The 23,576-nt window shown below is 45.1% G+C and overlaps 1 protein-coding gene across 1 annotated transcript in view; it reads right to left on the bottom strand.

The window, feature by feature from the left end:
- The window catches only part of LOC117884128, a 189,630-nt gene that overhangs the window by 158,320 nt on the left and 7,734 nt on the right, over positions 1–23,576 (bottom strand). The window contains exons 2-8 of the mRNA XM_034784275.1: positions 20,709–20,759; positions 14,554–14,714; positions 11,906–11,976; positions 8,972–9,137; positions 7,659–7,796; positions 6,039–6,228; positions 4,114–4,241 (exon numbers count right to left, since the gene is read on the bottom strand). Of these exons, the coding sequence (XP_034640166.1) occupies positions 4,114–4,241; positions 6,039–6,228; positions 7,659–7,796; positions 8,972–9,137; positions 11,906–11,976; positions 14,554–14,714; positions 20,709–20,759 (905 nt within the window). The remainder of the gene's footprint in view (positions 1–4,113; positions 4,242–6,038; positions 6,229–7,658; positions 7,797–8,971; positions 9,138–11,905; positions 11,977–14,553; positions 14,715–20,708; positions 20,760–23,576) is intronic.

Genomic DNA, 23,576 nt, shown 5'->3' with positions numbered 1-23,576 from the left:
AAAGGGGGATGGGGGAATAATATAGGTCCCATTACAAACTTCTTGTCACACAGAAGGAGTCTCATGGAACACTGAAAACAGCTGACAACCAATTGTCTCCAGTGTTGGGACGTGCATATGATGAATAATTTAACTCTCTTTTGGACATTTGAACAGACAACAGCTACTTGTGCTAATCTTAGCAATTTACAAAACAAGTCTCCCATACAAGAAATCAGTGTGGCTTTTTGGAGACATACATGACACTCAATGGCTACTGGGGAAATTAACTATCATTCCCTTGGGGACACTTTATCCTGGATTCTGCATTTTAAAAGGGCTCCACACCTTATTTGAAATAGCTTTTTGAGTCCAAAGTGGCAGTATTATGACATTTTCCAAACAGCACAGAGCTTCATAATCAGTTCTTAAATGCCATCACACATTCTCTTTGCAAGGTCCAGCACATATAAAATTAATCACTCATTTACTGGGAGAGATTACTTTTATAGCTCCTCTAGTCACACTTAGCTCCCGTCTGTTCAGCTAAAGGGGCAGCGGAACTACCTAATACTCAGACAGGGAACTTTCTATCATGCCAACAAAGATCCAGGCAGTCCTCCTTCCTTCTCCCCAGTCTTACCCTTACTCACTGGCCTTTGCTGGCCTGTGATACAAGGGTCAAACAATTATAGCCATCTAATAGGTGAGGAGTAACTACTGAGGTTGTAACTTAGCATGGTTGACTTGGAGTCCCCCTGTTCCAATTGTGACTGTGACCTCTCTCCCCAACTCTCATGCTACACTGAACAAATACCTATACTCACCCTTTGAGCTCATTAACCACTGACCAGAACCAATTATTGCCTGAGAGGTCCACACTCCCTCACTGGAGACAAGAGAGTTTGCATATTTATATTAAAACAACAGGCAGCAATCCCCTGCAGAGCTGGGTTCCACAACTTCAGGGCATTATGCACGCCCTCCATACTCTCCCCAAATCCTGTGCCTCACCTCCCTTTCCCTGGGTCCCTTTGGGGCTTAAGTGAGCCAGAAGGATTTGCTTCTCCGGGGTTAAATTTCACCCCAACTGTTGCTGTTTGTATTCCAGTAGCACCTGAAGGCCCCAATGGAGACCAAGGTCCCATTGTGCTAGGTGCTGTATATACATATATTAATTAAGAGACTATCCCTGCGCCAAAGAGTTAATCTAAAAATATGGGGGGGAAACTGAGGCAGAAGTGACTTGTCCAAGGTCACACAGCAGGTCAGTGGCCAAACCAGATATAGAACCCAGATCAGCCCTACCCACTAGACCATGCTGCTTCTTTAGCTATATGTTTAACATAGGTAACATTTAAGTGACAAGCACAGTCTTTGGTTTTTATATCTATTTTTTTCATATTGTTCTACTTTATTATTGTCAAGAAACATAATGGGATATGGAGCCTCTCTCTTTCAGGTCACTGCTATAAATTCACCTCGGGTCAGTAGTGATCTGACATCATCTGTTGACTGCTCAGTACCCTACATGAAAGGCATCATGATGATCTCTGTACTTCCCACTGGACAGGTATCTACATTACAAAGAACATAACCAATATGAACTGACACTCGTGTTGCCAATCTAACAGAGAAGTCAAGGAGAGAATGAACATAGCTGACAGACAGGCCTCTCACTTATCATGGAGGCCCCTCCAATGTAAAGTGGAAGCTCAATGATGCACCAAAAGCTCGCACTGCTGCAGCCCATGGGGCTCTCAAAACATTTCACCCATATTTTAATGGCATCTGCCCTTCATAATGCCTTAGGTGAGGGGGAGGGATTCTTATTGGAAAGTTCCTATTTCTCAAGGTGTGCAGACAGCTGATAAGTAAGTTCTCCCCAGAAAGAAGCAGCTTTGTAGGTTATTACTAGAACTTACCACAAACACACACAGCCATTTAAGGCTCAGCAGCAATGGTTTTGCTTGAAATAGGCTAGGCTGGCTTGAGGGGATTAAGGCTATCTTGAGGAGCACCACCGAATCCACAGTCATCACCCCATAGAAGTGGGCTCAGTCCTTCCAGGCATCGAGCACCCGCAGCTCTCATTGAGATCCGTGCTTTACAAAATTGGACTGACAGGGCCAAATTCTCCACTCACCCTGTGCTGATGTAAATCTGGAGTGGCTCTTTTACACCAGCATAGCTGAGAGCAGAATGTGATCCATAATCTTTATGGTAATTGAAACGTAAGTAATGGGTCAGATTATTAACCCCCCTTGGACTGCAAGCATGGACAGTGCCTATGGACAACCCCCTATATCCCTGACTGGGGCCCCTCAATTACTGCAACAACAAATCACACAGACCTTAGGCTAAACTCTCATTGACATCAAGGATCAAGCCCTTCACAACACACTTTATCACCCTAGTCCCTATGTTACACAATTAGACTGAATAACGAACAGAGCAAGAGAATGAAGCCATCATCTCCCTGACCACCAAAAAACAAAGATGTATTACAGCAAATGATGAGTGGAGGTTCCCAAGACACCCTTTACATTTAACAAATCCATTTACGGGGATCTTTCATCTCAATTCTGGAGGCTGGAAGAGAATCTCAACACGAGGTCATGCCAGCAGTACTCAAACCTATCAGCCTGTGCTTTATGACAATGCTAACTGCTAATTCAAACATTCCACTTTGGGTCCTCAGCTATATACCATGTGAAAGCATCACTCTCCTATTTTATTAAAATTAATACAGAGTAATGAAACTCTGAGACATTTCAAATTATTACATATAAAGTGGCACCTCATACATTTTTCCAGCCTTTTAAAAAGGTTAGTTAAATAGATATTTATTTTGGAAAGAATTAAGGATAAATAAATGAATATATTTTTACGTCCTAAACACTGAACCAATTTGAAAGGTAGCTACAGTACACCATTCTCTCTCCTCTCTGCCTCCTCAAAGAGTTCTAATAGGGACAAATTGAGCCAAACCTCAACTCTGATGTAGCTCAAATAAATGCAAAAGAGTTATGCCAGGGATTAATTTGGCCCAAATCTATTCAGCATATTAAATAAATATATAATCATTTTCCAGCCGTGCGGTATAGGAAACCAGATATTTTGCAACAAATAAAAGAACTTGTGGTCACCTTTACCCTATTGCTTTAAAGTGATTTAGCATGATCTCACACAGCAATTGTAATATGGTTACATTAGAGCTATAATTATGAATAGCTATTTGAGTCTTTCCTGTTACATCTCATGAATAAATCTGTAACAATTTTAAAAGCATTTAGCATGACCCTGGACACTGTACACACTCCTATGAAAACAAGCATTAAGCATTGGGCAACTACACTGCAAGGAACAACCACTATTTAATCCTATATATGCGCAAGCTTTACAATGGCATTCACCACCATCGTATTCGAGCCCCTCACGCATGCTAGCTATAATTACTTCTCTAGGGGACTAAGGGAGGGAAATATTATGAGCCTTATTTTACAGATGGATAATTGAGACACAGAAAGCTTGAGTAACTTGCCCAAAGCTACAAAGGAAACCTGTGACGGGGTAGAAACAGAATCCGGCAAGAAGTCAGCAGGTTAATAATGGGTAGACCTGAGCAGCAGTAGGGAGTAGCTGATTTTCTTTCTTTAAAAAAAATACTTTCAAATGATTTGGAACCATGTGTGCAGTAACTGACCTACAAATCCATATAATCTTGTTGCTGTTACCCATATCCTCCTTCCTTCCCATTGTTTGTTATGCTTTTTTGCTATACCCTGTTTCAATTTAGATTTTAAGTTTTCCAGGGCAGTGATCATGTTTTCCTCTATTTGTATAGTACTAGTACAATGGAGCCCTGATTCTGCCTGGGACCTCTCCATGCTTACCACAATCCTAATCTTAATAAATAAGAAGATCATCCTATGCCTCTTGAATCCCAGTTCACACCCTTCCTACCGAGGCTTGGTTCCTATGGAATGATTAAAAGGGACAAACAATATTAGGATATTAACTTGCCTTGCTGGGAGTCATGGACTACATGTGTGAACCACATCATAGCACCAAATGGTTGGTTATGCCACTAAAGAACATGAAGTGGATGTTGTATAAAAAAAAAAGGCTTACCTCAAAACTCATGCTGTGTGCTAAGCAGAGCTTCCGCACCAGTTCAGCCACTTCCTCTCCTGTGGATGGCCTCTCATTTTCTTCCCTTTCATACAGCATATTACTCACATAGAGATCATTGGAGTCCACTGGAAACACATGGGAAAAAAACCAACTATGCAGCAGTCAACTATTTTCTGTGGCTAACACTAAAACCTGGGGAATCTTATGCTCTGAGGCTATGTCTTCACTGCCAAAAAAGGTGTATTTTTACTATGGGATAATTAATATTTATGTAAATTCCTAGTGTAGACAAGGCACTGTAGTTTTGCAAGTTAAATAAATAAGGTCAACCATAGATAGGGATTTAGCGCTGATCTTGCCCACCTACCTCACATTAAAAACTACTGTGTTTTGTCTCCACTAGGATTTAACAGAGGACAGCTAACAAGTATTAGTTAGACCACAGTAAAAATACACCTTTTTTGGCAGTGAGGACAACATCTACAGCTTCCGTTCAGCAAAATTCTAAAATATATGCTAAATTGAAGTCAACGGATGTACTCGCATGCTTAAAATTAAGCATGTGTTTAAGTACATTGCCTAAAGGAGCATGTAACCTGCAAGGAAAAGTCATAGAAAGACACGGAACAAACAAGACACACATGAAACAAAAACCAATCACATACTCTCCTTCCCACACCTTGCCTGCCTGTTTTCATCACTCCCCATCTACTTATGTCTTGTTACTGGCCCGATCCTCTATTTCTGAACTCCCAGTCAACTCAACTGGAATGTTGGGTGCCAAAGAGACATGTTTGGACTCTTACTATAAACTTTTAGGGGCCTTGTCTTCTTATGTCAGCATATGTATATGGATATTCTGAGAAATTAGAATTTTTTTAAAAACAGAATAAATTATAAGGAAATATGCACCAATAAAATGAAAGGTTTCCCCGTTTAGATCTCCATTCCTTAATCATTACTCACGCAAACCTTCCATTGGCTTCACCAGATTCATTCTGCCAATGGAGACAGGCCCAGGGAGATGAGGAAATGGATGGAAACGGGGCTCTACTTGGCATATTCCTTTGAAGTCCATTGGAATTTCTGATATTTTAGGCACCATACACTGGGGAGAGCTAAGCAGCACACTCTGCCACTGCAGGGGGAGTATGTGCATTGGGGAGGGCCCCAATCAGTGCTGCAGGCATAGGCGCCAACTCCGTGGGTGCTGCGGGGCTGGAGCACCCACAGGGAAAAATTAGCGGGTGCTCCACACCCACAAGCAGTCAAGCTCCCCCTACCCCCACCCCATCCTCACCTCCTTTTCCCCCCGAGCACACCGCGTCCCCGCTACTCCCCCTCCCAGTGCTTCCCACCCACTGCCTAATAGCTGTTTGGTGGCGCTTAGGATTTTCCGTGAGGGCGGGGAAGGAGTGGGGACACAGCGCGCTCAGGGGAGGAGGCGGTAAAGAGGCAGGGCAGGGACTTGGGGTAAGGGAGTGGAATTGGGGCGGGGCGAGGTGGGGCAGGGGCAGGGGCGGAGGTAGTGAGCGTCAAGCACCCACAGGGCAGAGGGGAAGTCGATGCTTATGGCTGCAGGTCCAGGGTTAGGAAAGACACGGAACAGGAGTCGGCCATGGAGGAAGTCAGAGCTGCGAGCTCTCACTTGTAGATACCAGCCTCACCATTTTTGGAGACTCACTTCCTTCCAGGCCTATAGAACCTCAGGGCCCTGTCTCCCAGAGCAGGCAATGGGCATCAGCCCAAGATCCACAGTTACAGTCTACCGTTCCATGCCTTTTAGCACGTGAAAGGAAAGATCTGGTAAAATGGGAGTTCCTACAGGCAGACTGAAGGCAAGAGGCAGCCCACATACTTTTTTTTTCCACCTCTCCCCAGGAAATCACTTTAATTTGCTGTTACTGGAAATATCAAGTAACCTGTTTGGTACAACATCTCTGCTTCCACTTGAAGTAGTTTCAGTGAGGACTGTGTCTGTGTCTTTGCCCCACTGCCCTTCCTAGAGAAAGGTGTGACAAGACTGGATTCAGTGCATTTGGCCTCTGCCAGGATTCCATCCTTAAAGCTCTGAGCGCATTCCAGTTTGGAGGACAGGATCTGCTGCTGCGACTGAGAGAAACAAACATTTCAGAGAAACTCTTTGCAACCTGTGTCCATTCACACAATCTCTTCTGGGAAACACAGACTTCACAGAGAACCCAAGCTCTGCGACATTCCTGTCTAGACCTGTTGTGATTCCTAGAGAGGGATACATTAATAAGGTCCCAATTTCCGACCTGCACTTCCCTTTTCTGAAATGGAATTCACACCAACTTTCATTATGAACTGGACTCGTTTCATTTTATTCCATAAGGCACCAATTTTACCAGGTCTACTTTGCCAGCAAAGGTTTGAGTGCAACAAAAAGCTATTCATGTCAAGTAGCTGACAGCTGGCTGGTACAGTATGTGTGGTTGACTTATTTCTGTTGCTAGCGTTTGTAAAAAACAGACATGAACACTGATTGTGCTTGGGAAAGCCTTAAGTTTTTAAAACAACTGTTAGTGATTTTTCCAAAAACATGACACTTAGCTCACATACGCCTTTTTTCATCCACAGCTTTCTATTTTTCCCCTCCAATTTTAGTTTTAAATCACCTCTTTAAGCACCATATATTTGGAGCGGTGGAGGATTATCCAACCCATGAGTTTTAACCAGTCCAGTCCCTCCATACATTGCTGTCTGCTAATCAGTTATGTGATTAATGACTCAGTACAAGAAGATCAATAAAATTCATTGCCAGAAGAGCTCAGAATCAGTTTTAAAACTGTCTGCTACTTGGGTTATTTAAGTGTTGCCATTCCAAAGGACCTTTCTCAGTTGCGTAGAGATCGCAAGTAGGCAAAAAGCCAGGTGTATGTAATGACTGAATCCAGAGTCCAGAAAACCCTTATTACACTCACTGCATAGGGGGAATGGTGTGTTATGAATGAGGCTGGGATCTGCTCATTGAACGATGAGGATAAAAAAATAAATACTAATCAGCGCCCTCATCTGCTACTTAAAAACTAGGTAGATGGGCTCTCAGAAAAACCTCAGACAGATATATCGAAAGGTTGACTACGTGTTGTCCAACCTGTGCATTAAATGATGAAGAAAGCCTGATAATACAGTTGATTGTGATTGTGCCATTAAAGATGTTACTGTAATGCAATAATGCAAGGGGGCAGAGTTAAAGTTGCATGAGCATATAGGAACATGCTGTATTTGTCAGATAATGTTCATTAAATACAACAGCAAATCTCAGCAAAATCAAAGGAATCTAACATGGTTTTATTTCTGAGGATTTAAGTAGGTATGGACATACATAAAGTGTAATTGAGCCTGAGTAACTTTTATTTAAATAATCAGAAACATTCTGATTAGCAGAAACACACGTCACTAAATATATTTGACATCAGGATTTGGTTATAAATACTTAAAGGCCTGGCCCTTTTTAATCACTTCAGGAAAATAGCAAGGACTCCTGTTAGGACCTCAACCAATCCCCCAATACTTACCAGCACATTAGGCAGAGCTATGGATTGCAGGGAAATAAAACCTGAATACCGGTGAGAACACAGGTTTAAGTCCTTTGTCTTCAAAACAAGAGAGCCTTTCCGCTGATATTTGGTTGGGCATTTTCCCAGAATATCCATCTAGTAACAAACATACAAAACCAATAAAGCTACCTATCTACATATACTCACACACAATACAAACAGACTATATCGATCATTACAGCTATTAACTATAATTGCTTTCCTGAAGTAGCAAAGGCTCAGGGAACTGAATTGTCCCTTGCAATGCATTAGCTTTGCCACAGATACCATGGGCAGGCACATGCATTTAAAATGGTCTGGTGAGATGATCTTGCATTTTAAAAGTCAGATTGGAGGGTTTAACTTCAATCTGAAAGATTTTTAATTACATAATTGCTTAAACACATATTACATATTGCTCCACTTGTTTTGTACCATAAGCCCTGATTCAGAAAAACATTCCCAGTCAGGACATCACTTAACCACATGTTTAATATTAGGCACATGCTTAAAGTGCCATTGAGACTTCATATGGCTGTATTGCACTCATATAAACCCACTGACTTCAATGAGTTACTCCAGATTTACCTTAGTGCAACACAGCAGAATTTGACCTTATGTTTTCAAACATAGTGTTCAAATGATGCTCAGCTAAGAGCCTTGAAGCCTGATTTCGCAACCCCTTGAAGTCAATGACAAAGCTCCTGTTGATTTCAGTGGGCGCAGAATCAGGCTCTTGGTTAGGAAAGTCTGGACTTTGCCCACAGAATAGGTACAGCACAGGTCTCCTTCCACCACTCTACCCTGCTCTGCTCGGGAGCAAAAAGGAGCCACCTTCCAGGGTAGCAGAGTAGTAGTTGAGCCAGCTCTGCTTAGACTTCCAACAAGAATGCCGAAAAGAGCCAATTTTATGATGTGTCCAATTGGGGTATGTCTACACTTACCGGAGGGTCCAGCGGCAGGCAATCGATGTTCTGGGATCGATCCCGGAAGTGCTCGCCGTCGACGCCGGTACTCCAGCTCGGCGAGAGGAGTACGCGGCATCGACGGGGGAGCCTCCCTGCCGCGTCTGGACCCGCGGTAAGTTCGGACTAAGGTACTTCGAATTCAGCTACGTTATTAACGTAGCTGAATTTGCGTACCTTAGTCCGAAGTGGGGTGTTAGTGGGGACCAGGCCTTGGAAACATAGTGAGACCATCAGAGGCTACTGACTGGCCATGAAGCGGCAACAACTTTTGGTCATTTAAAAAGGAGATAGCTAAAAGCCAGCCTGGAGTACAGCAGTGCGCACCTCGTCAACAGTTCCACCTCCAGCAGCTGCAGGTGAGGTCTGAAGAACGCTGAGAATGCCCCGTTTGATGTTCAGCACCCAGGCCTGTTCCCGCTGCCAGGGGCAGATCTTCAGAATTTTCCCATCATGGAAAGAAAAATGAAGTGGATGCTGCGCTAGTACTTCCCTGCAACAAAGGAGTTCACAGCTGCTAGGTTCAGACACTGGCTGCAATGGGAATTTGAGAGCTTTGATGGATGCAGACATTTTGACTTGGTAGCGTCCCTCCAATAGGATTGGCTCACTCTGTCACATACCCCACACTTTATAACAGCCCCTCCTATTTCACAAAGTCATCTGGTACCCTACAAGACTTCTAAAAACAAACTATCAAGCGAATTGCTTTGAAACACAGCCCAGTCCACTTAATTGGGACATAATCAGGACAGCTCCCAAGGAACCCATTTAAGGTTAAGTATACTTAATGGCAACAGCTCTTGCTGAATGGAAGACAGTAATACTACTTAATGGTGAAGACTTGTGGTAATTCAGTGAATCTTGGGCCATGCATGGTGTGTGTGTCTCAGTTACATACTGTCCCTCTGATACCTTGCTGCCCTTCAATACCTGTGGTACATGCAGAAAGGGAAGGAATGGCTTCCCAACAGACTTGTTGTTAATGGCTCCTTCCATGATGCATACACATGCCTGGCCACCATAACAGGAGTCACATATATCTCTCCTTGCTGCCAGCATGGGACAGGCAGCAAACTCAGTCCCTATCTCAGGGTAGATAGTGCTTCTGCCCAATTCCATGGCCATGAGGGGCTCTGTAGGCAGTTTCAGCATTAAAATGCTGACTTCTGTTCATCAGGAATTCCTCTGAACAGGGAAGGAAAGGCTATCCATGGGCAGGGGTGCTGGAACTAGCGGTGCTGGGGGGTGGGGGGGAGGTGTGTGCAGCAGCACCCCCGACTTGATTCCATCATATACATGGTTTACAGTTTTGTTCAATGCCTTTCAGCATCCCCCATTACAAAAATTCTTCCAATGCCACTGTCTCTGGTATCCCTGTGAAGAGGGTTCTACTGTACTCCTATCACAAGGATTGCTCCTATTGTGGGCGAATCAGTGGAAGAGACACATTTCATTTGCTCCTTCCCTACCAAATGAACCATTCTTCCCACCACTGAGAGCAAAAAGTCGCCTCAGAGAAAAATGTCATTTGTGGAATGTCATCCAGATCAAGTTCTCGCCAAGGGAGACGTGGCTGTGTCTAGAGCAGGGGTCTCAAACACGCGGCCTGGGGGCCGCATGCAGCCCACGGGGTTATTTTCTGCAGCCCGCGAGCTCCTCGCGGCCCCCCGCATTTACCTAGAGCAGCTCTGGCCTGATGCACAGTGGGGGCAGGGCAGACTCCCTGCCTGCCTGCCTGCCCTGAGCCCCATGCAGCACCTTGCACTCTGATCCCCTGCCCTGAACCCCCTGCTGCACTCCGCACAGCTCCCCTCACTGCCCTGAGCCCCCTACCACACCCCTCACCCCTCCTGCATCCCAGACCCCAACTCCCTGCCCTGAGCCCCTGCCACACTCCTCCCCTGGGGGCAGGGAGGGGGCGGAGTTGGGGTGGTGATTTTGGGGAAGGGGTTGGAATGGGGGCAGGGAATGGGCGGGGCTTCATGGAAGGGGTAGAGTGGGGGCGGGGCCGAGGCCGGCACGGGGGGAGGTGTCAGTAATGCGGCCCTCGGGCCAATGTACTAGTTCTCATGTGGCCCTCGTCATCATTTGAGCTTGAGACCCCTGGTCTAGAGCAAGGGTATTTCCCATGGATATGTCTCTGTGAGTCCCATTAGTTTCAGCGGGAGTTGCATGCATGTATGGAGGGCTGGCTAAACCACAGTATATACACTAGGCTGAAGAGAATGCAAATAAGGTGTCGCTGTTCTGAATAATTATTTTTAGTAGCCAAGCTTCAGTGAATCCTTTTTTCACCATTTCTGCCATTGCATTTTTGGCTTTTCTGCAGAGAACAATAGACACAACAGCTCTTATCTCTACAGAAAACCACACAGCCAGCATTCCAGAGGAAGGTGCATCTGGGCCTGAAACTGTCTGAACTCCGATATCAATGCTCATATTGTGGAACAAAAGCTTTTCCTAATGAATATTTTTTAAAGCAATGCATTTACTCAAAACATGCTCTTTCTGACCCTCTGTATTGAACTAATTATATTTTTGAGGGCCTGGTGCAGATCTCTGTGTTATTTAAAGGCTGGAAATCCAAGCCAAGGGACAATACAGGGAGATTAGCCAGCTCAGCCTACCAGACAACAAAACCGCTTTTCTTGATGATGCAAGGAACATCAGCTGTCTGGGAAAATACCACCCCTCCAAGGCTTGTAAGGGTCTTATTGTATAGTCATCCCCATACGTGTCTGTACATTAGTTAGCCAGAGGGGTGCCCAATAACAGCATGCTATGAATGAGCTACTAAGAAATATACAAGGAAGAAGTTGATATTTGAAAAATATCCTTTAAATATTCTGGAAGGCTACAAAGCATATTTTCATCATGCAAAATATAAACTACTCCAAGATTATACCTTAAGAGTCAGGTTTTCAAAACCTCAGCAACCCAGGGCCTATGTGTGTATGAAACTATCAAAACTGTGATCCAGATCAGGTATCTCTACATGCAAGTAGCCAGCTAGGTGTCTGAGGCGTTGCACAGCCAATTGTGGTAATCATCCACTGAATGTACAGTTTTGACACAAAAATCCCAAAGAGATCTTTTTTAACCACATGACCCTTAGCTATTGTTAACAATGCTGTAATCCTGATCAATGCTTGCTCAACGGACAGCTAAAAAGTAAATGAAAGAGAGAGAATGGTAATATGATGCTGCTAAAGAAAGTTTCTAAAGAAAGAAACTGAGCCAAATAAGAAGCCATGTTACCTTAAACTGTCCATTTCCTTCCGAGACTCCTCTCTGGATGCCAGGGTCGTCTTTATCCGTACACCTTGCAACTAGGAAAGAAAATGCCAGTGCAGCGAACACCACTGTCAACAGGAACTTGTGGGCTTCAATTCACACAAGGACAAGGAAATACAAAATGGAATACAAAGTAATGGCCCAATTCTCCAGCCCTTACTCATGTAAGTCAACGCTACTCTCACACACACACACAGACACACACACACACACAGACACCCCCCTCCCTCCCATGAATAAGGGTTGCAGGATCAGGCCTTATAGGGCATGTCTAACCTGCATCTGGGAGCAAGCCTCCCAGCCTGGGTGAGACTAATGTATGCAAGAGACATTTTGATTTCAGACAGAAAGGGAAAAGCTGGAGCTTAGCTACACACAATGCCTTGAACAAAATACTTGGCCAACAAACCATGAACTGACCCAGGGACCTCCAGAGCTAACAGCACAAGCTGCAGCTTCAGCTAAAGCTTTGCAGCTGGGGATCTAACAGGCTCGTATCCTGTGTGGGTCACATACAATAGGGGAACAGGTTAAACACTGCCTATTGTCTGAGCCTTCTTTGGGGCATTATTAAGCTCTCCCCTCCCCAATTGTTTTTACTTTCATAGCAAAATGTGCTAGGCTGCATTTCCCATGCTTGGGGGAATTTGTGTGTCTGGTACAGCAATTACAAGCAGACGCTGGAGGTATACCAGTGAGAAAATGGTGTGTGAAGCTATCACCTTATGGTATACTCTTTGGCACAGAGCACACAGCAGATAGAAATATCAGTAAGTCAACCAGTTACCACCAAAAACAAGTATAGGTCCAATTTTGAGCACTCACATTCTATGCCCCTTCCCAGTTAGGGTGGGGCATTGACCAGATCAGGCATGGGGACAGACACCTCTAGAGCCCTTGGTCAGAGGGAGAAGGATCCAGGCTCTCCTCTCCCAAGCACCCTGTGGCCCAAGTTAGTGTGGGTGTGGTGGCCACATCCCTTCCCACATATCTGGCTGGTTCAGGAGTTGTAGGGAGACACTACTGGCTCCTGGCCTGCTGGGTATTATGCAAGCATCCAGCCTTTAGTCTACCCTCATTGGCTCGGGGGGGGGGGGGAGAGAGGAGGAGGTATGCTTCGGTTGGTTTCTGGACTTCCTAGGTGTCTGGGGATTTGGCTGTTTACTGTTTGGGGTCAGGAAGGAATTGTCCCACAGGGCAGAACTGGCAGCTCATGTGGTGACCTGTTTATCTACCAGCCTCTCAGTGTCCAAGAGGCTGAACCAGGGTTGCTGTTTATTTTGGTTTTAATTTTTGTTGCAGATTCTAAAAGAGAGGCCAGTGCAGCTAGTTTTGGCAGGAAATTCCAAGTTATAAGCGGGCCTGAATCAAGACAGAGCACTGGAAGGCACTGGGCCTCGTTCTTGGTGTTGCAGGGTGGTGGTGTAGGCTTGAGCATCTCATGCAGCTCAAAGACCCCTCATCTGGACCCTTATCCATCAAGTGAGGTAGGCAGGGGATCATGGCAGCTCCAGCCACTCCCCTTTATTCAGTTAGCATGGATGGGGTAGGAGTAGCTTCCCCTTCTCCTGTTGAGGTCTGCTTGGGTACGGACCTGGCCCAGTTCCTGCTGGTAATTTTGTAGGGGGCTGCTCAATCCCCATGTCTTTTGTTAGATATGTTAATAAAATTGTGGTCTCCACTTGAAGCACATTTTTGTGCCTTCTTTCAATGTCTGGGTCAGTAAAAGCACAGATATGCCATAAAAGCAGTTCATATTATTCCAGTCACACACACCCCTGAATACAGAATCTTCCCCCAAATCACGCCCAAGGACCTAGGTGCTCAGATAATATTGTGACTGTGTAAAACAAGAATATTAAGTAAGTGAGTAAATAGGATATGAGCAACGGCATGTGCATAGGGGTCATGAATAAAACAGAAGTCATATATACATCAAAGTGTGGGCCTTCCCCTGACCTAAAGGCTCACCATAGCGCCTCTGTGGGTCTTTGTGCCCAGAATCTATGAATTACCCTCTCTGTGAATTTGAAAGGAAGCCAGAATTGGTACAGGCAATTAATTTCTCCTTGCTGGGCATCTATGCATAATGCCCAACCTGAACTTGGCCTGGATAAAGCGTCCAATCTGAGTCTTTGGGCTGTTGCTCCATTTAAGTCAGTGGCAATTTACTGATTGAGTTCAATGGGAGCATTATGTGGCCCAGTGAATTTTATACTGTGCTAGACATGCCTTATTCCCAACAGATCCCAGACCTTTCAGAAGTTCGCTCTCAAAGAAACAACCATGGCTATTTTTAATTTGCTGATACAGATCTGAAAGTGATTAAAAATCACCTTAGTTTCTTTTAAGGACATCGGCTTCATCTCCTCCTCCACTTCTCATGGCACAACAGTAAAGCAGCAGTTTTATTCAGGGAAGGGAGTGATTTATGTAACTTAGCCTTTAAAGTTCTTTACCACTTAATCTGGAGCTTAGTCCTAGGGATTTGTTTACTTGCAGGTAAACCAAATATTTCATATGGAGCAGTCACCCTAGGGAGGGGCACTCTCGTGTGTCAATGAATTGCAGTGAGTCACTGAGGCACTTGTTGAACTCATGACAATACTCACTTTTAAGACCATCTGGCACTTTCCTAGGGCTTCAATGATCACTGTGCTCTCCAGAGACATACCACTCCTTTTGTAGATGCTTCCCTGCAGGAACGTATTGGTGGCTGTTGAATACCTATAGCTATATCTGGATCCTTTGGGGAAATTCAGCCCACTGTGTTCTAGGAAACAAACAAATAAACCAAAAACCTGTGTGTGCCCTTCTACATTTTATCAGCAAATAAAGAGAATGTTGGTAGATTTAGGCCAGTGTTTCTCAAACTGGGGCCGCCGCTTGTGTAGGGAAAGCCCCTGGCAGGCCGGGCTGGTTTGTTTTCCTGCCCCGTCCGCAGGTCTGGCCAATCATGGCTCCCACTGGCCGCAGTTCGCCGCTGCAGGCCAATGGGGGCTGCTGGAAGCGGCGGCCAGTAAATCCCTCGGCCCGCGCCACTTCCAGCAGCCCCAGTGGGTGCCGCGATCGGCCGGACCTGCGGACGCGGCAGGTAAACAAATCGGCCCGGCCCGCCAGGGGCTTTCCCTACATAAGTGGCGGTCCCAGTTTAAGAAACACTGATTTAGGCCATTTAGGCACCTAAGCAAGTAGCCAGATTTTCAGAAGTACTCTGCTCCCATTTAGGCTCATAATGGAAGTAGCCAGATTTTCAGTAGTATGAAGCCCCCGGGAGCTCCTGCATGGAGGTCACAGGGAAGAGGCGTGCCCTCCTTCCCCCCAGCACACTCATACAGGACCCAGCCACAGTGTGGCCCATAACATCGGAGGCCCTGTAGTGTTAAGAGTCTAATCATACCACAAGCAGGGAGGGCAATAAGGCAGGATTGTCATGGCACCGCAGTCTTCCCACCATTCAAGCAAGATATTTTGATGACAGCAACACGAGACAACCAAGACTTTACAATTCTCCAAGTACATTTCAGACATGTAAAAACTTCCCAACTGTCAGGGTGGTTAAGCACTGGAACAAATGACCTAGAGAGGTTGTGCACTCTCCATCACTGGAGATTTTTAAAAGCAGGTTAGACAAACACCTGCCAGGGATGGTCTAGCTATGACTTAGTCCTGGCTTGAGTGCAGGGGGCTGGACTAGATGACCAATTGAGGTCCCTTGAGGCTGGTCTACACTAATTCATAAGATGCTCTCCCGCCAACTTACCTTCCACCTCTCGGGGAGGTGGCATACAGACGTTGTGAATGGAAGAACGCTCTGCCATCAACTTAGCTTGTCTTCACCAGACTTCCTAAATTGACACTGCTGCATCGATCGCATCAGTGCTGATTTAGCCAGAAGTATAGACAAGCCCTCCCAGTCCTACACTTTTATGAATCTATGTGCTGTTAATTGCACATCTGTTATCAGATGAACTGTGGAGTAATTTCTATGCCCCGGTCTACACTACAAACTCATGTTGGAATAACTACATCACTCAGGGGTGTGGAAAATCCACACCAGAGTGACGCAATTATACTGACCGATCTCTCGTGTACACAGCGCTATGTCGGCAGGAGGGCTTCTCCTGTTGACACAACTACCGCCTCTCGGGGCTTGTCTACACTTATAGCGCTGCAGCAGTGTAGCTGCACTAGTGAAGCTGCTCCACTGTAGTACTTGGTGAAGATGCTACCTATGCTGACAGGAGAGCTTCCACGGCCTGAGCAACATACACGGACATAAATTTGTAGTGTAGACCAGGGTTTGGGGCATGGAGTATCCACACTGACAGGAGAAGCTCTCCCATTGGCATACGTGGTGTCATCACTAAGTGCTACAGCGGCACAGCTGCAGAGCAGTAAGTGTAGACGAGCCCTATGTCAGAACTGCCAGTTTGAAATACCAACCTGGAAGGTTTGGGCTGGGGAAAGAAGGGGGAAAGGGAAGGCAGCGGTTGTGTTTGGATTAGGGACACATGATCAGTTTGGTCCTTTCTATCTTCCACTTGTGGGATGAAGCTTCTGTAAGTTTGTTGAATGGAAAGGGGCCTGATTTCCTCCCACTGACAACTGTTGATTGGGGTAACTCTGCTGCTATCAATGAGTGACAGTGGTGTGGGGAACCAGTTGGAAATCATTCCCCAGATTGCCATTGTCCAGTTTGGGGTTATACTGTAGTGTAAGAGTCCAGAGGCGAGGCAGAAAATAACAATTCAGTTTATTAGAGACAAATTCAGCTTCATGAACAAGCCAGAAGGAAAGAGAATCCCTGTTCTGTCTAGTCCCAGGGAAAAACCCACACCTACACAATCTCCCCAGCATGTTTTCAGACACTACAGCCAACACTTTGCCAGAACCAGTTTTCACTGGCTGATCCTAGCTCGAAGCAATGACATGGCTGTCAACAGCTTCAGCCTTTTACTTCTATCATATGAACTGCATTAGTGATGTACTATTCAGTAAAACATACTGTGTGTGTCCCTTGAAGAGGGACAGCATAGAAAGTGTATTTGTAGGTTAGATTTGAACCATAGGGCCAAACAGTGATACAACTTTAGACTTTTGAAATTTCAGGCATTCCACATTCACTGGAATTCTTTACTGGCCAAAAAAAAAAAAAAAAAATTCACACAGATTTAGTTCTTTTGCATGTAGGTCAAAAGGGTACATCCCAAGCTCAGTGTAGTGTCATACCAGCAGATACAGTCCAATATTTGTTTTATGATAGTTCGAACCTGACTGTATTATGTGCTGAGCTATTGACTGTATTCTTTTGAGTGGAACCAGCCTTAGAAAATAAATCATGCTTTGTAATATATGCTGTTACATGTCTTCCTGTCATGGTGTTCGGTACATCTCGCCCCTACAAGGGCTCCGGATAATGATTAGATGCTGTAAACATGATGGAGCCTCTATTTTGCTAAGGATTTCAAGATTTCAAAATGTAGCCTATTTCCAAATCAGAACCGGTTTTGGTCAATGAAAACATTTAATTTTGTCAAAATTGAAGGGATTAATTTCATTTTCTATTTTTTTAAAATGCCATAATACACATTTAAAAAAAAAAATAAAACAAAAAGCCATTTAAAAATGAAAAATCTAACCATTTCATTTCAACATTGTCAGAATTTTTTTCCACCGGTCTTTCTTCTGAACAAAATTTTGGCAAAATCCGCAGGATTTCACAGTATCAGAGGGGTAGCCGTGTTAGTCTGAATCTGTGAAAAGCAACAGAGGGTCCTGTGGCACCTTTAAGGATTTCACAGAACATTTCAATTTCAACAGAGCTGTATTTTAATAGATTTACTACTGATACATGACTTATTTATTATGCAGAATGCTACCCTCCCTTTCAGAAAGCGAGAATAGCAGGCAAACAATGAAAAAAGCAAACCGCAAAAGAAGGTAACAGGGCAGGAGTGCTGGAAAAATTTGTATAGTGGGGGTGCTGAGAGCCATTGAACCAAACTGTAAATCCTGTATATGAGGGAAACCCCTTCAAGCGAGAGGGGTGCAGCAGCCCTCCCAGCACCCCTTGTTAAAGCACTTATGGGCCTTTTTAGTGGCTATGCCATGATTAATATGTTTGCTCTATCCTGGAAATGTGGAATGTTACTGCTTTCAAAATGTCTTCATCTAAAGTCTTTTACAGTTACATGATGAATGATTCAATTTAAATGATGTAAACAGAATCAGGATGAGCTCTACCCTGACATCTGGTGTTGAATTATGGCGAGTGTGGAAAAGAACTCCAGGGGCTGATCTTGTTTGCATAGGCACACCCACTCGCCTGGCATGAAACAACAGCAACTCAAAGTGGTTACTTTGGCTGGTGTGGGATCCCCAGTTTTCTCTGTTATTGGGGCAGGAAGAATAAAGTTTTGTTACCCTGATTCTGTGAATCAAGGCCAGTGGAACTGTTGTATGACAGAAGGACTGAGTGAGTCCTTCACCATTACCTAAGTAGCACTTGCTTGACAAGGGGCATGGGTTACAAAACCCAGTGAATTGAGAGAGGATGGGGATAGGTTTTTGTACCTGATGGTATCCCCCCCCCCCCCCCCCGAGAGTTTAAAATACCAATTGCACTACCTACTCTCTCCCCTGTTGAATGTCAGAGCTAACTTTGATTCCATTAGGGGTCTAGTTACAGGCTGCTGAGCTGAATTCACTTTGGGCCAATGGTGCACTAGCACCGGGGTTCCCCTACTATGAGTTGAAACCACAAAAGAGCTAAAGTTATTAAGAGCTAAGATCACTGCGTGCTGTGTTAACTAGTGGGGGAGCCTGAAGCTATATTGCTAAGCAGCTGGTGAAGCAATTTGTGGGGACGACTGGAGGAGCAGCGAGCGGCCTAAGGAACGGTGAGCGGAGCTGTTTGCGGGGATGGCTGGAGCGGCTCACAGGTCGGTGAGCGGAGCAGTTTGTGGGCGGCTGGAAGTGGACTGGCTCATGGTGAAGGCTGCGGGAAACCCCACGGAGAGACGGCCGGCCGGCCTCGGATCACGTAAGGTGCCCCTTAACACCCTGCATGTCCCCCCCCCTTTTACTCTGGGGCTGCACTGACCAGGGACAGAGACTTTGGGGTTTGTTGGACTTTTGGGACTTGCTGGACCCAAGAGACTTTGGGGGTGTTGGACTTTGGGGACTCTGGGTGATTTTTGGGTTGCTGGATTCAAGAACCCAAGGGAAAGGACACAGCCCAATTTGCTGGGGTGGGTTTTTTGTTCATGGTTTGTGTTATGAATCCTGTTTGTGGTGTTTTTCCAATTTTATGCTGATGTTGTTTACCTCATGTTATTAAACATTTTCTGCTACACTCAGACTCCGTGCTTGCGAGAGGGGAAGTATTGCCTCTTAGAGGCACCCAGGGGGTGGTATGTAATTGTCCCAGGTCACTGGGTGGGGGCTCGAGCCAGTTTTGCATTGCGTTATTGAAACGGAACCCCTAGATACAGGACCCGGCCCTTGTTGCTGCCAACTTAGATGGGCAGAAGGGTTACAATGATAAAGGGGTTTTGATGTAAACTGTGATCTGATTGCATGACTTGGCTTTCAGCCCATGTAATTATCTCCCACTGAACACAGCCATCAGGGTAATATTGCTTCTTTCACTACAATCCCCTACAAGATGTGTCATTTAAAACAGCCACTTAATTGTAATGAACTGGCTAGAGCACGTGTGCTGTGCTGCCCTCTACTAAAAAAAGTCAGAAATGCTAATGTGTGTCATAGACTCTATATGGCTACAGTCAAAGAAGAATCTCCTTTAGTTCAGATGATAGTAAGCTGTGCTTTAAGGGCTGGAGGATCAGAGTTGTAACCCTTCCACCAGCATGAGTTCTGGGGGCCAGGGCATGCCACGGTGACACTCAGGAGGACAGTGGTGAAATCCCTAAAAGATCACAAATTTGTAGCTTTATCTTAGCAGTGGAACTACTGTAAAGCAGAAGCAGGAGAGTTTGTTTAAAACGTTCTCTCTTGCATCAGGTTAAGAGGGTGCTGCCTGGGAAAGATGGCCACAACATTTGCCATGTTGCTCTTCTTTAGCTCCACCTGCAGGCTCAGTGGGGAATTGAAAGCCCTTTAAAAACACCAGGTTTTTGTTAGGAATTATGAGGTTGGACTGGAATGATGGCTGAGCAAAAAGACTCTGAGCTACACTGGCTGTGCAGGACGGCATATAGGGGGACCTGGGATCAGAGCGCTCTCTGATTCTCCGCTTGTTGTTTGTAAAGGAGCAGTGTGCACTCAAGCACCTGCTGTCAAGATGAGCAGGAAGCTTTGGTTACTGGTGCATGCACACAAGCTAGCTGACCAACCCTTGAGTCTGTGGAGCATCCCCAGGAGCAATAGCCAGGCTCTGTGGACGGAGTGCTAGGTCTTTCTCCTAGCTTGCTACTGTGCAGATAGGATGCGGAAAAAGAGACTCAGGGCAGGATTTTGCGTTGCATATTTTGTAGCACACTGTAGGCTAGTTTTAACTTTTGTGTGATCTGAGTCCATAGAATGTTAACTTAGAGCAACTCAGTGCAACATAAGACTCACCCGTGCGAAGCAGTTTCCTCCATGAATATAAATTAGCTAAACAGCAGTAAATCCCAGTTCAGTTATTACTATCATCCTTCCAATAAAGCAATGCCCACTGAAAAGTCCAGCACGTTACAAACCGCAAAGTCGTGCGTTGTGACTATAAACCTGCTCTGAATACCAGCTTGGCCTTACTCACCAGCACACTCAGTCATACAGGCAGCTTCCGGGCCTAAATTCTCCTGAGATCCTGCAACAACAAATCAGAATTAATTGTAGAAATGCACTAAGAAAAAATCTATGTGCGGCTTCAGTGACTGATACCATAACTGTTCATTTACAATAACACTAAGATTAAAGCAGCAACATACATTGCAAAGTCCTCTAATAGCAATTACTGAAAAGACTTTATTAGGGGAAAACACCATATACCGCAAGGGACTTGTTATTACACAGTCATTTTGGAACAATGATTTTGCCTTTTTTTCTGGCAAAAGATAAAAACTACAACATTTGAACATCATCTCTTTTCTAAATTGGATAGAAGCCAACATCTTTCACAATATAAAATATTCTTACAATCCTCAGATCAGAAGCCTTAATGTGTGAGTGAAATGGGCCACATAATGGAGTCCGAAGTTCATTCCATGACTGTTTAGTCCAGGCCAGGACTCTGCTGTGAGACCCACTGGCACAGGTTCTGCTTCATTATTCTGGGAGCCGGAGAACCAGAGGGAGAGTCTGTGTCTGGCTGGCAGCTCCAAGTGAAGAACCACCATTGTACGCATTACAATAGAGTCTTGTCTCTGTACCACCAGCATTATTACAGGCCTGAGCAGCAAAGTGGAGATCTGTGTATGAAGAGCTCAGGTTTAGGTGCTGCTGCTCATAGAGATAGGAGTCAAAGTTCTAATGAGGGCCTGAAGTTCATTCAGGGGAGTTCAGCCTCAGACTGGTGGTTTTGGTCCACCTCTGTTGATGTTAAACCATTGGTTACTATGTGCACATGAACACTCATGATTTCCCTTTCTTCCTTCTTCCGCTCTAAAGAGGATAAACACTTTCTGAAAACACAAGCAAATAAATGAGACGACTAACATGTTTCCTGTTTCTCGCCCATAAGCTGAGAAAAGTTCCATCTTCCACTAGAGCTTTTCCAGCATATTTTGACTAGCTTAATTTTTAGTGCTTGAATTAGACTAATTACTCTGGTTAGATGGGTGGAAGCAAAGTGCAAGATTCCCCTTTACAAGTTCTGTCATGCCTCATTCTAACCATATCTAAGTAAATGCCTTCTATCCACACCCTGGACATGTCTTGGGGTTTATATTTTTATTTTCTAGATTCCACAATCACCATTAATATTTTCAAGACATGCATTAGACATGCTGCAGCCTTTAGGAAAGAACAAATGACTTCACAGTCAGCCATAAAAAATCCCTCCCCAGAACTCTCAAATCAGGTTTTGTTTTTTAATCTTCTTTACAAACCAAGTATACTTTAGCCTTCTGAATATAAGGCTCATGGAAGGTGAGGCCAAAACTTGTTCTCCTGCTAACTTGTCCAAGGTCTGACAAAAAAATCACATAAAATAGCACTGGCCAAGGCCTAATAAACAAAGGACAAACAAGACATTGTAGGCCAAGATACATATCTCCCATCACCCATGGTGGAGCTGACTGCTGAATAGAAAAGAGATCCTTTTCAAGCGAAATGGTGCTTTGTCATTCTTTTCTATTGGCGGTAATCAGCACAGTAAATAGTGCTAACTGACCAGGATATATTTTTAAAGGAGACTTTTCTGACCATCTAAAGTAAAAAAACCCTGCACCACCTCATGTCTACTCCTTACTATAAAGGTGGCTGTGACCAAATTTTCTGATAACTCCAAAGTTAGAGGAGTACCAGCATAGCACACACATAGATAAACAAAACCAAGTACAGAATGACCTGGAGTGGTTAATGCACTGGAAGCTTCAAGAGGAGAGATTTGCGAATATTAAATTACTCCTTATACCCCAGGAGAGGAAATAAACAGCACAAACATAAAATGAGAGGCAGGAATAAGAGAGATTTACCAAAGCAACCTCAGAAATGGTATTCACTGTCTCTTTAAAACCTTCACATTATTCTTTCATCTAACTAAGCTCTGTAGTTGCCAGGGGCAAAGTATGGGATTTAGAAGGGAAGTGTTCTACAATATGAAAAATTTTGAGACCCATTGAGTTATTCTAGAGCAGTAATGTTCTGAGTGTAGCTACCTTTAAATAGAACACATAGATATGTCAACTTACTCTCATTCTCATCCTCATCCTCTGTTTATTACCATCAGCCATTATGTCAGCTGTTCAGGGCAGGTCTCATGGGTGAAATCCTCAATGGGAGTTTAGCCATTGTGTTCACTGGGGCTAGGATTTCAGCCCATGTCTTCCTACATGTCTGTACCATACCGAGCACATTTTGGACACTACTGTAATGTAAATACATAACAATCCCCTGGTAGATTTGCTCGGGTGGGTATGAAAATGTAATTACTTTTCTTACCAACAGAGGAAAGGAAAGACTTTAGTTAAGGGCCTAATTCTGCCATTCTTGCCTGCACCAGGTCTGCCAAGATGGGAGGGGCAAGTGGGGCAATTTGCCCCAGGCTCTGCAGGGGCCCCCACGAGAATGGCTGAGGCTCCCGCCCCGGCCCGACCCCACCTCTACCCCTCTCCTGGAGCCTCAGCGCATCCAGGAGCGTCCCTAGCTCCGACAGGGCCTGAGCTCCTCCCCGCTCAAAGCCGTGTGGTAAGGGGGCGGGGCTGCGAGCTCCGGGCCGAGCGGTAGGAGCTCAGGCCCCGCTGGAGTTTGCAGGCCTGCCCCCTTACCACATGGCTCTGAGCGGGAAGGAGCTCAGGCCCCGCCGGAGCCATGCTGCAGCGCTGTCCAGGGACGCTCCTGGATGCGGCGTGCTGAGGCTCTGGGTGAGGGGGGTGCCGGGGGTAAGGGGCTGGGGCCCGGGGGGTTGGATAAGGGGCAGGGAGGGGGCAGAGGTTGGGGGGGGCGGTCAGGGGACAGGGAATGG

This window comes from Trachemys scripta, chromosome 10 (genome assembly GCF_013100865.1).
Source record: "Trachemys scripta elegans isolate TJP31775 chromosome 10, CAS_Tse_1.0, whole genome shotgun sequence".
NCBI lineage: Eukaryota > Metazoa > Chordata > Testudines > Emydidae > Trachemys > Trachemys scripta.
The sequence above is the reverse complement of the archived record's forward strand: the minus strand, read 5'-3'. Positions and strand labels throughout refer to the sequence as shown.